Source organism: Heterodontus francisci, chromosome 6 (assembly GCF_036365525.1).
Source record: "Heterodontus francisci isolate sHetFra1 chromosome 6, sHetFra1.hap1, whole genome shotgun sequence".
NCBI lineage: Eukaryota > Metazoa > Chordata > Chondrichthyes > Heterodontiformes > Heterodontidae > Heterodontus > Heterodontus francisci.
The window spans coordinates 39,534,982-39,547,013 of record NC_090376.1 but is presented as its reverse complement, the minus strand read 5'-3'; the positions used below and the strand labels follow the sequence as shown (position 1 = coordinate 39,547,013).

Below are 12,032 nucleotides of genomic sequence, written 5' to 3'. Positions count from 1 at the left end.
GAAAATAGATATAATTTGATTGAACCAGCAAATGAAAACAGACAGTAGTAATTAACTAATGTGAATTCTTTTCCAGTGTATTCGGAAGAAATTCTGTTCTCTGACATGGGATGTTGCAAGTTTCCTTGGGGATAGTCTGCGAGGAATAGGATCAAAATTTATGAGTTCTTCAGAGGTGCTCACCTCGTGCTCAGATTGTCCCACAGTTTTCCTAGATGCTGAAACTGTGAGTATTTTGTTGACAGTTTTTTTCATTAAATTATTTACAATGAAGATGGATACTTTAATTATTTGAAGACAGTTGAAGCTTTTAGCTCTGTTCATAAATGTCTTCATTTCCGTTTACTTTGTAGATTTGATGTAGTCTATATATGCTTTTCAAATTTTTAGCAATATAATTTTCCAAACCGTTTATATCAATAGGAAATATTTAACATAGTATTAAAACTCAAACTTTTCTTAAAGATTTCTCATGACAAATATATCTAGAAGTATATTAATGTAAATCACAGCTACCCAGTTTGGACAACTAAAACTAGATCAATGATAATGTTACAACTATTGCTAGAGCACACTTTCCCCTTGGTTGAAATATTATCTAATTAATTTTTACAAAAATATTAATTAGCTATGTTTGGACAGAAAATGGCCCCTTTTTTATTTACTGTTCAGGATTTAGCTGGAATTATTGAAGAAAACCTTCAAAAATGCATTTATGATGCAGTTACATTTTGCAACGACAACAATGGATCTCATGGAGACTCCTTGGAAGCATTCCTCAGACAGATAATGAGCTTTGATTTGGCCAGAATACAGTTTAAACCTTCCTTTTGAATTGTTCTCAAAGTGCAGGCAATGCTTACAGAACCATATTCATTGTTCATCCTCAGTTATCTTCATCTGCTCCAGACCTTGTGGTGATGGTATTCCCAAAATGGTGTTAAGTAGGGATAATGGCCATGAAATGTGGCTCCGTGATGCTTGGTTTTTCAGTGCCTTTTTGCCTCTAAAATGGTGGTATGGCGCACAGAAACAATTCTGGTGCTAGCCGCACTAGATGCCATTTTAGCACAGGTAGCATCTACCAGAAGTCTGCAGTGTAGGTAAATTGTGATGTCATGAAGTGCCAGCACTGACATTTTGGAGCTCAGTGCACCAGCTAATGCTATCTCTTAAACTCGTACAGCTGAAAATGCATTCAGCATCAGGAAGGATCCCCCACCAGCACTATTTAAAGGGATCATTTGAACTGGTTCTTGCTACAATTAGAGTCATGGAGTTATACAGCACAGAAACAGATCCTTCGGCCCATCGTGTCCGTGCCAGCCATCAAGCACCTATCTATTCTAATCCCATTTCCTAGCACTTGGCCCATAGCCTTGTATGCGATGGCATTTCAAGTGCTCATCTAAATACTTATTAAATGTTGTGAGGGGTCCTGCCTCAAACACCCCTTCAGGCAGTGTGTTCCAGATTCCAACCACCCTCTAGGTGGAAAAAGTTTTTCCTCTAAACCTCCTGCCCCTTACCTTAAATCTATGCCCCCTGGTTATTGACCCCTCCGCTAAGGGAAAAGGTTTCTTCCTATCTAACCTATCAATGGCCCTCATAATTTTGTATACCTCAATCAGGTCCCCCCTCAGCCTTCTCTGCTCTAAGGGAAATAACCCTAGCCTATCCAGTCTCTCTTCATAGCTGAAATGCTCCAGCCCAGGCAACATCCTGGTGAATCTCCTCTACAACCTCTCCAGTGCAATCACATCCTTCCTTTGGTATGGCGACGAGAACTGTACACAGTTCTCCAGCTGTCGCCTAACTAGCATTTTATACAGCTCCATCATAACCTCCCTGCTCTTATATTCTGTGCCTCGGCTAATAAAGGTAAGTATCCCATATGCCTTCCTAACCGCCTTTATCTACCTGTGCTGCTGCCTTCAGTGATCTATGGACAAGTACACCAAGGTCCCTCTGACCTTCTGTACTTCCTAGGGTCCTACCATCCATTGTATATGCCCTTGCCTTGTTAGTCCTCCCAAAATGCATCATCTCACACTTCTCAGCATTAAATTCCATTAACCACTGCTCTGCCCATCTTACCAGCCCATCTATCTCATCCTGTAATCCAAGGCTTTCCTCCTCACTATTTACAACACCACCAATTTTTGTGTCATCTGCAAACTTACTGATCATACCTGCTATATTCACATCTAAATCATTAATGTACACTACAAACAGCAAGGGTCCCAGCACTGATCCCTGTGGTACACCACTGGTCCAATCACAAAAGCAACCCTCGACCATCACCCTCTGCCTCCTGCCACTAAGCCACTTTTGGATCCAATTTGTCAAATTGCCTTGGATCCCATGGGCTCTTACCTACCCATGCGGGACCTTATCAAAAGCCTTTCTGAAGTCCATGTAGACTTCTTCAACTGCTTTACCCTCATCTACACACTAATCAACTCCTCGAAAAATTCAATCAAATTTGTTAGACATGATCTTCCCCTGACAAAGCCATGCTGACTGTCCCTGATTAATCCCTGCCTCTCCAATTGGAGATTATTCCTGTCCCTCAGAATTTTTTCCAATAGTTTCCTTACCACTGATGTTCGACTCACTGGCCTGTAATTACCTGGTTTATCACTACTATCCTTCTTGAATAATGGTACCACATTTGCTGTCCTCTAGTCCTCTGGCACCTCTCCTGTGGCCAGAGAGGATTTGAAAATTTGTGTCAGAGCCACTGCTATCTCCTCCTTTGCCTCACATAGCAGCCTGGGATACATCTCATCTGGGCCTGGGGATTTATCCACTTTTAAGCCCACTAAAACCGTTAATACCTCCTCCCTTTCAATGCTAATTTATTCAAGTATATCACAATCCCCCTCTCTGATCTCTACACCTACATCGTCCTTCTCCATGGTGAACACAGATGAAAAGTAATCATTTAAAACCTCACGTATGTCCTCCGGCTCCACACACAGATTGCCACTTTGGTCCCTAATGGGCCCCATTCTTTCCCTGGTTATCCACTTGCCCTTAATATACTTATAAAAAGCCTTGGGATTTTCCTTTTATCTTGCCCGCCAGTGTTTTTTCATGCCCCCCTTCGGTCTCCTAATTAATTTTTTAACTACCCCCCCCACCCCCCCCACACGTTCTATACTCCTCGAGTGTCTCCGCTGTTTTCAGCCCTCTGAATCTGCCATAAGCCTCCTTTTTTTCCTTATCCAATCCTCTATATCCCTTGACATCCAGGGTTCCCCTGGACTTGTTGGTCCTACCCTTCACCTTTACGGGAACATGTTGGCCCTGAACTCTCACTATTTCCTTTTTGAATGACTCCCACTGGTCTGATGTAGACTTTATGACAAGTAGCTGCTCCCAGTCCACTTTGGCCAGATCCTGTTCTGTCATATTGAAATCGTCCTTCCCCCAATTCGGTACCTTTATTTCCGGTCCATCTTTGTCCTTTTCCATAACTACCTTAAATCTTAGAGTTGTGGTCACTATCCTCGAAATGCTGCCCCACGTCTACCACTTGTCCGACTTCATTCCCCAAGATTAGGTCCAGTACTGCCCCTTCTCTTGTAGGACTTTCTACGTGCTGGTTCAAAAAGCTCTCCTGGATGCACTTTAAGAATTCCACCCCCTTTAAATCTTTTGCACTAAGACTATCGCAGTTAATATTGGGGAAGTTGAAATTCCCTACTATTATTACTCTAGAAATCTTTGGTGGTTTCCAGAGTTGTTTAAAGTTGCTGAAGTCTTCAGGGAGTGGTGTGGCATGTGATGTAGAACTTGGACCTAACTTCAAGGATTCTGCACAAACCACTTACTTTTAGACATGGAAGCAGTAATATATATCCCCCTTGGCCTGCAGCAGGGCAGGGAGAATGAACAGAGGCAACATCGAGCAGGACAAGCTGCTGAAAGGTGCATGTCGGGGGAGAACTGTTTTTAGCAGGAGGCCATATCCACTCAGGATTTTCAAGGACCAATTCTCTTACCTCCATCTCAGTGACGAGAAGTGCTTCAGACTTCCCCGCTTTGCTAAGGACATCCTCATTGAAATCTGCCACCTGCTGCAGCCACAACTGCAAGCTCCGTGCAGGATGAGGACAGCATTGCCAGTGCCTCTGAAGGTGACAGTGGCCATGAACATTTAAGTGTCTAGCTCCTCCTAAGCTAGAGCAGGCAATATTTGCAACATCTCCAAGTATGCCATCCATTGTTTCATAAGGGGAGCAGCTCTAGGTCTAGAAGGCCCAGCTTCAGACTGTACCATCCCGGCATGGGCAGCAGCTGTCTGGACTAGCTGGGCTGGCAACAGCAAAGGCAATGGCAGAGTGACAGTTGTAGGAGGTCACATGCTGCCATTCCGAGAGGGGAAAACTATTTTGTGCTCCATCATGCCACTGCCATAACCCAAGGCAGTGCTTAGCAATCCTAGTAGTGTGTTGGAGGACAAATTGCTGGAATGCAAGCCCCTTTGAACACCAGTATCTGTAGCTTTGATGGCAGCAGTCTGAGCTTGTGCGGCAGCATGTTGAGCTTGCATGACTTCAATCTGAGCTTCCACTGCTGCAAGACCACATTGGGTGGTTGCTGCTTATGTTGCAATGGTAGCTGAGACATCATTCAACAGATGTTGCATCATGGTTGGGTTCACAAGTCTGTGAAATGGAATTGGCCAGCACTTTCACGCTGGAAAAGATGGGCTCCAAGTGCAAAGCCATGTGCCAAGTTGGTGCCTAACACCTCCATGTTCCTAAACATTGACCGCAGATTCTCTGGCAGGTTTCCCAATGGACTGGCTGACAGGCAACCGCACAGGCACTGGCAGAGTGGCAGGAGTGGGAGGACGAATGCTGTCTTCCTGAGAGAGGCTAGCAGGTTCGTACCCCATGCAGAGGCACTGCTGAACCCCCGGGACAGCAAATCAGCAATCATAGTCATCTGCTGGAGGACAGATTGCTGGACTGCTGTGACGCCCTACAAGTTCGTTTTCACATTGGAATCCATAGCCTTAATGGCAGCAGCCTGAGAAGCACTCATCTCCGTCTCTGCAATAAAACTTGTGCAACCGCACCCTCTGGTGAGATGGTACCTATTCTATCCTTGCTGCAGCTCACTCATTCCTGTTTTCTAACCATATGCAGATCCTGCCTCTAATTTATCCTCAAAGATAAGCACAGAATCTGAGTTGGTGGCTGCCAATGTGAAATTAAATGACAGTGTGTCTTTATCATTACTCTCTCTTTGGTGTTAACTTCATTGCCTGGCCAGGTTGCACATCATGGGTATCTGAAAGGAAAAGGCACAGGGGTAGGTTTGTGCTTTGGGGAGGAGATTGTGGGATGAAGCGGATGTGAGAAGGTGGATTAGGTATGAGCATATTGTCATCTTAGATGGTTACAGTCCCGTCGCTTGCCACAGCCTCAGCAATGGGCATCCCAATAATGGCCAGCAACATCTCTATAGGGCTAGGACTTGCAGGCACACCAGTCCCCCTCTGGTTAACTGCTGCCGCCTCTGGTGGGGAACCACCGTGTCCTTAAAGAGAGGGGGCAGTAGGGCAGTGCGTGGTGTTCAAACTGTTAGGCTGTTGTGGCTGTCATGGTTGAATAAATGGAAAGTTGTGAGTTGTGGGTTTGAGGCTTGCAGCAGTGCTAAATGTGAGGTAAAGCATCTGAATGTTAGGTGCAAGGCCTGATTGATAGGGATTGTTGTTAGGTGAGTGATGGGGGTGTGGTGATTTGAGCAGTAGATGGGGCTAATGGTACAGTTGGTAGGATATGGCATTTGAAGATCTACTCACTGACTGACTTTGACCACTTTGTGAGGTCATTGAACTTCTTGTGACACTGCATCCCGGACCTTCGGTCTTGATTCCTGGCTATCTACTTCCACTGCCTTTTGACCATGTGTCTGGAGAGCTTCCTTCCCCACTGCAGATAAAGAACATCACTCTTCCTTTGCACCTCCTCCACCAAGACCTCCTTTGTTGCGTCCAAAAACCTTGGACACCGCTCCCTCCACTGTTGTGCCGTTCCTAATTCTTTCCCAAGTCAAATTCTCATCAACCACAACTCTCAGCACCTGCTCCAGCCACAGTACACCCCCCTCCCCTTCAAGAGATGAAGGTTAGCTTTAACCAGTGCAGGCAACCTTTAAGTGATGCTAGCCATGATACTGGCCCCCTGCCGATGCATCCAGCCAATGAACAGTATAGTTAGGGTTGGCTAGACACAGATCATGAACAAAGAACAGTAGAGCACAAGAACAGGCCATTCGGCCCTCCAAGCCTGCGCCGATCTTGATGCCTGCCTAAACTAAAACCTTCTGCACCGCCGGGGACCGTACCCCTCTATTCCCATCCTATTCATATATTTGTCAAGATGCCTCTTAAACGTCGCTATCATACCTGCTTCCACCACCTCCCCCGGCAGCAAGTTCCAGGCACTCACCACCCTCTGTGTAAAGAACTTGCCTCGCACATCCCCTCTAAACTTTGCCCCTCATCTTAAACCTATGTCCCCTAGTAACTGACTCTTCCACCCTGGGAAAAAGCTTCTGACTATCCACTCTGTCCATGCCGCTCATAACTTTGTAAACCTCTATCATGTCGCCCCTCCACCTCCGTCGTTCCAGTGAAAACAATCCGAGTTTATCCAACCTCTCCTCATAGCTAATGCCCTCCAGACCAGGCAACATACTGGTAAACCTCTTCTGTACCCTCTCCAAAGCCTCCACGTCCTTCTGGTAGTGTGGCAACCAGAATTGCACGCAATATTCTAAGTGTGGCCTAACTAAAGTTCTGTACAGCTGTAGCATGACTTGCCAATTTTTCTACTCTATGCCCCGACCGATGAAGGCAAGCATGCCGTTTGCCTTCTTGACTACCTTATCCACCTGCGTTGCCACTTTCAGTGAATTGTGGACCTGTACACCCAGATCTCTCTGCCTGTCAATACTCCTAAGGGTTCTGCCATTTACTGTATACTTCCCACCTGCTTTAGACCTTCCAAAATGCATTACCCTCACATTTGTCCGGATTAAACTCCATCTGCCATTTCTCCGCCCAAGTCTCCAACCGATCTATATCCTGCTGTATCCTCTGACAATCTTCATCACTATCCGCAACTCCACCAACCTTTGTGTCGTCGGCAAACTTACTAATCAGACCAGCTACATTTTCCTCCAAATCATTTATATATACTACAAACAGCAAAGGTCCCAGCACTGATCCCTGTGGAACACCACTAGTCACATCCCTCCATTCAGAAATGCACCCTTCCACTGCTACCCTCTGTCTTCTATGACTGAGCCAGTTCTGTATCCATCTTGCCAGCTCCCCTCTGATCCCATGTGACTTCACCTTTTGTACCAGTCTGCCATGAGGGACCTTGTCAAAGGCTTTACTGAAGTCCATATAGATAACATCCACTGCCCTTCCTTCATCAATCATTTTTGTCACTTCCTCAAAAAACTCAATCAAATTAGTGAGACACGACCTCCCCTTCACAAAACCATGCTGCCTCTTGCTAATAAGTTCATTTGTTTCCAAATGGGAGTAAATCCTGTCCCGAAGAATCCTCTCCAATAATTTCCCTACCACTGACGTAAAACTCACCGGCCTATAATTTCCTGGATTATCCTTGCCACCCTTCTTAAACAAAGGAACAACATTGGCTATTCTCCAGTCCTCTGGGACTTCACCCATAGCCAATGAGGATGCAAAGATTTCTGTCAAGGCCCCAGCAATTTCTTCCCTTGCCTCCCTTAGTGTTCTGGGGTAGATCCCATCAGGCCCTGGGGACATATCTACCTTAATGCTTTGCAAGACATCCAACACCACCTCCTTTTTGATAATGAGATGACTGAGACTATCTACACTCCCTTCCCTAGGCTCATCATCCACCAAGTCCTTCTCTTTGGTGAATACTGATGCAAAGTACTCATTTAGTACCTCGCCCATTTCCTCTGGCTCCACACATAGATTCCCTTCTCTGTCCTTGAGTGGGCCAACCCTTTCCCTAGTTACCCTCTTGCTCTTTATACATGTATAAAAAGCCTTGGGATTATCCTTAATCCTGTTTGCCAATGACTTTTCATGACCCCTTTTAGCCCTCCTGACTCCTTGCTTAAGTTCCTTCCTACTGTCTTTATATTCCTCAAGGGATTCGTCTGTTCCTCGCCTTCCAGGCCTTACGAATGCTTCCTTTTTCTTTTTGACTAGGCTCACAATATCCCGCGTTATCCAAGGTTCCCGAAACTTGCCAAACTTATCCTTCTTCCTCACAGGAACATGCTGGTCCTGATTTCTAATCAACTGACATTTGAAAGACTCCCACATGTCAGATGTTGATTTACCCTCGAACAGCCGCCCCCAATCTAAATTCTTCAGTTCCTGCCTAATATTGTTATAATTAGTCTTCCCCCAATTTAGCACCTTCACCCGAGGACTACTCTTATCCTTATCCACAAGTACCTTAAAACTTATGGAATTTAATTAACAGTCAGATGGAAGCTTCAAAAATTGCACAGCTTCACAGTTTAAAACATTTCTTAAAAACATTTTTAAAATAAATGTATTGACGCTTGTGTTATTAAGAATCACATTTCCCATATTTTGACCTTGCTATCACTGCCCATAAGTGTGAGTGTGGTAAACAAGAATTCTCATCCTGATGTCTGCAGGTTTATATTCAAGCATTCCCACTCTGCATTAAACATGACCTGTCTCCAATCTCACACCCCACAATACTTCCCCAAAAATTACCCGCTCCCTGACCTACTCGGGTTATTTTCAGAAAAATAGAGATTCAACCTTTCTTGTAAAAAAGCTAGTGAAAAACTGGCCCATTTTAACTCTACTGCAGTAAATTCACAGGACCCTAATACTTTCAGCAAAAAAGTTCGTACTTAAATCTTGTGAGTACAAATATTGTACTTTTATGATTAGTGTATGTATGTTCAAAATGGTGTATAATAGCAACTCTCTTTCCTCCAGTTGATTTCTTGTGGGCTTCTCGAAAGGCTGAAGTTCAATGTCTTAGAACTACAGGAATATTTGGACACATATAACAACAAGAAAGAAGCTGCACAATTGGTTAGTCATCTTTCAGAACATACCAAAGAATACTCTGATATTGCATTTTTAAATGTTCACTGATATTTAAAACTCCTGGCATTTTTTATCTATAACTATAATTACAAATGTACTTTTCTCTTTTTGAATTCTTCTTCCCCCCTTCTTTGCCAAATAGGGTTTGTTAACCTGGCACAGCAGCCAGAAATTCCTGCTAACAACACCTCTTTGAATGATATGTAATAAAAGTATGTAAAAAAAAAAACCCCACAAATTATCTGGAAGAGTTCTACATGAAATGTGTTTGGATAGTTTCAATGTGGCCCCTAATTGATCTTCAGCACAGAAGTGCATCCAATTTGGCACTAACTTGGAAATCTCACTCAGTGGGGCCACAGAATGACTGGTATTGTTAATGGAAAAATGTTACACTGTTACAGAATGTTGAAGTTGTACAAATTATTGAATCAAAGGAATTTTGTCCTGCATCTGACTGTAGTATATATGGCCTGGGGACATTCAATGCCTAAAATTGAAACACTTCTTTTTGTATTAACATACTAAATTTTAATAATTTTAGAAATAAACTTGTTATTGAAAATGCATTCAGGGTAGATATAGTTCAGTGCGTGTTGTGGCAGTAACCAGGAGACTCTCAGATTCGACCCCTGGTCTGTGCTGAGCTAGCCAATTACAGTAGGTGTGGCAGTTGGGGTTCTACATTTAGACTAGGGGGAGAAATTGGTCCACATTGCAAACATTTCCTGGGTTTAAATTGTTCTGCTGCTCCTTTACAGGCACTGCTGTATTGGTAAAGGCAACTTTCCACGCATCCCTGGTGGCTGCCCAAAAACAATCATTCACGTCCTTGCATACGGGGCCAAAAGTCTGTTTAAGGGCCCCTTCTGGAAACTGGACAGCTGACTTGCAGGTGGCGGGCACCATGAAAACCTAATTTTTTTTCTTGCTTATATTCATGTGGAGCTAGGAGTGGAGTGCTCCCCCTGGATCGACTGCAGTACTGCAGGCCACTGCTGGTCCACGCAAGCCTACTTCCTGTTTTCCTCCCCTCCCAGTCCCAGGACTGAGCTGAGGGCTGCTACTGATGAGGTAGTCAGCCCAAATTACTATCATACAAAAGTGATGTGCAGAAAAAGACTACCTGGTCCATGAAGCCTGCCCAACAATCAAGATCGCTGAAACGTCATGACCAGACACTTCCCTGCTGTCATTGAACCACAGAAAAATTACAGCACAGAAGGAGGCCATTCAGCCCATTGTGTCCATGCTGGCTGAAAAAATTAGCCACCTAATCTAATCCCACCTTCCAGCATCTTGTCCATAGCCTTGCAGGTTACAGCACTTCAGGTACATGTCCAGGTTCCTTTTTAAGAGAATTGAGGGTTTCTACCTCCACCACTGTTCCTTGCAGCGAATTCCAGACACCCACCGCCCTCGGGGTGAAAAAGTTTTTCCTCATGTCCCCTCTAATCCTTCTACCAATCACCTTAAATCTGTGTCCCCTGGTAACTGGCCTCCCACCAGAGGAAACAGGTCCTTCCTGTCCACATTATCTATGCCCCTCAGAATTTTGCACACCTTAATTAAGTCTCCCCTTAGCCTCCTCAGTTCCAAGGAAAACAACCCTAGCCTATCCAATCTTTCCTCACAGCTGCAACTTTCAAGCCCTGGCTACGTTCTTGTAAATCTCCTCTGTACTCTGTCCAGAGCAATTATGTTCGTTCTGTAATGTGGTGACCAGAACTGTACGCAATACTGCAGTTGTGGCCTAACCAGCATTTTATGCAGTTCCAGCATCACATCCCTGCTTTTGTACTCTATTCCTCGGCCAATAAAGGAAAGCAATCCATATGCCTTCTTCACCACTGTATCTACCTGTCCTGCCACCTTCAGGGATCTATGGACATGCACTCCAAGGTGTCTCACTTCTTTACCCCTCTCAATATCCTCCAGTTTATTGTGTATTCCCTCGCTTTATTTGCCCTCCCCATTACATTTGCATGTAATCTTCTGAGAGAGGCAAAATAACAGGAAAAAACCCCAAGGTCAATAAGGCAAAAAAATCTGGGAAATTCCTTTCTGACCCCCCACAGGTGATCAAAACTAGTCCAGGAGATCACATGGACTATGTGTCCATTATCTTTTAATCCACTTGCCTTCCATGATGCAATCCCTATCCCAGTCAAGAACTGGTCTAGCTCCCTCTTGAAGCCATGCAGAGTCAGCACAACCACACCAGCTGCCAATACATTCCAGAAGCTCACTACTCTGGAAGACAAAGTACTGCCTAACATCATGTCTATTCCTACTTTTGCATAGATTGAACACATTTAAATGAGAGGAAAGCAATCTGATTTGCTGCCTTTGGAGGCATGACAGTTGCTGGCAATTTACCACAATAAATAAAATTAGGCCTCAAGCTTCTATAGCACGTTTTATGAACATTCTTTGACTGAAAACGGGTCTAAATCAATTTCTAGACCCATATACCTGGGCTAGAACATGGGACGATTGTGTAGTTTCTGTTCCTAATCACTATCCATGAACCACCTCTGGAAGTCTGTGATTATCTGGTTGTTGGGTGAGCGTAAGACTGGACATGATGTTCCCCATAGTTAAATAACCTATTGCTATGAATTAAAGATTGTCTATTTGGTGAGTTGCCACTAGACAACTCACTGCTTTCAGATGAGGAATAGTAAGGAAAGAATAATCTAGATTTATTACCTATTCTTCACACAAATTTAAGCTTCATAAATATATAGAATGAAGATGTTACGGAAAAAAGAAATACTTTAAGGTGGTTTAGTTATCACACTGTTTTTTCATGTCCAGGAATTGGGTTTGAATCCAGCCCAGATCGATAGGTGAAAGTCTCTGGTACCTGTAAACAATACCATATGTGAATTTGGAGTCT

At 44.1% G+C, this 12,032-nt stretch overlaps 1 protein-coding gene across 5 annotated transcripts in view; it reads left to right on the top strand.

Moving 5' to 3' along the window:
* The window catches only part of LOC137371258 (protein furry homolog), a 532,970-nt gene that overhangs the window by 489,633 nt on the left and 31,305 nt on the right, over positions 1–12,032 (top strand). For all 5 annotated transcript variants that reach the window (XM_068033517.1, XM_068033516.1, XM_068033514.1 and 2 more), the window contains 2 exons: positions 77–226; positions 9,017–9,115. In XM_068033517.1, coding sequence (XP_067889618.1) covers positions 77–226; positions 9,017–9,115 — 249 coding nt within the window. The remainder of the gene's footprint in view (positions 1–76; positions 227–9,016; positions 9,116–12,032) is intronic.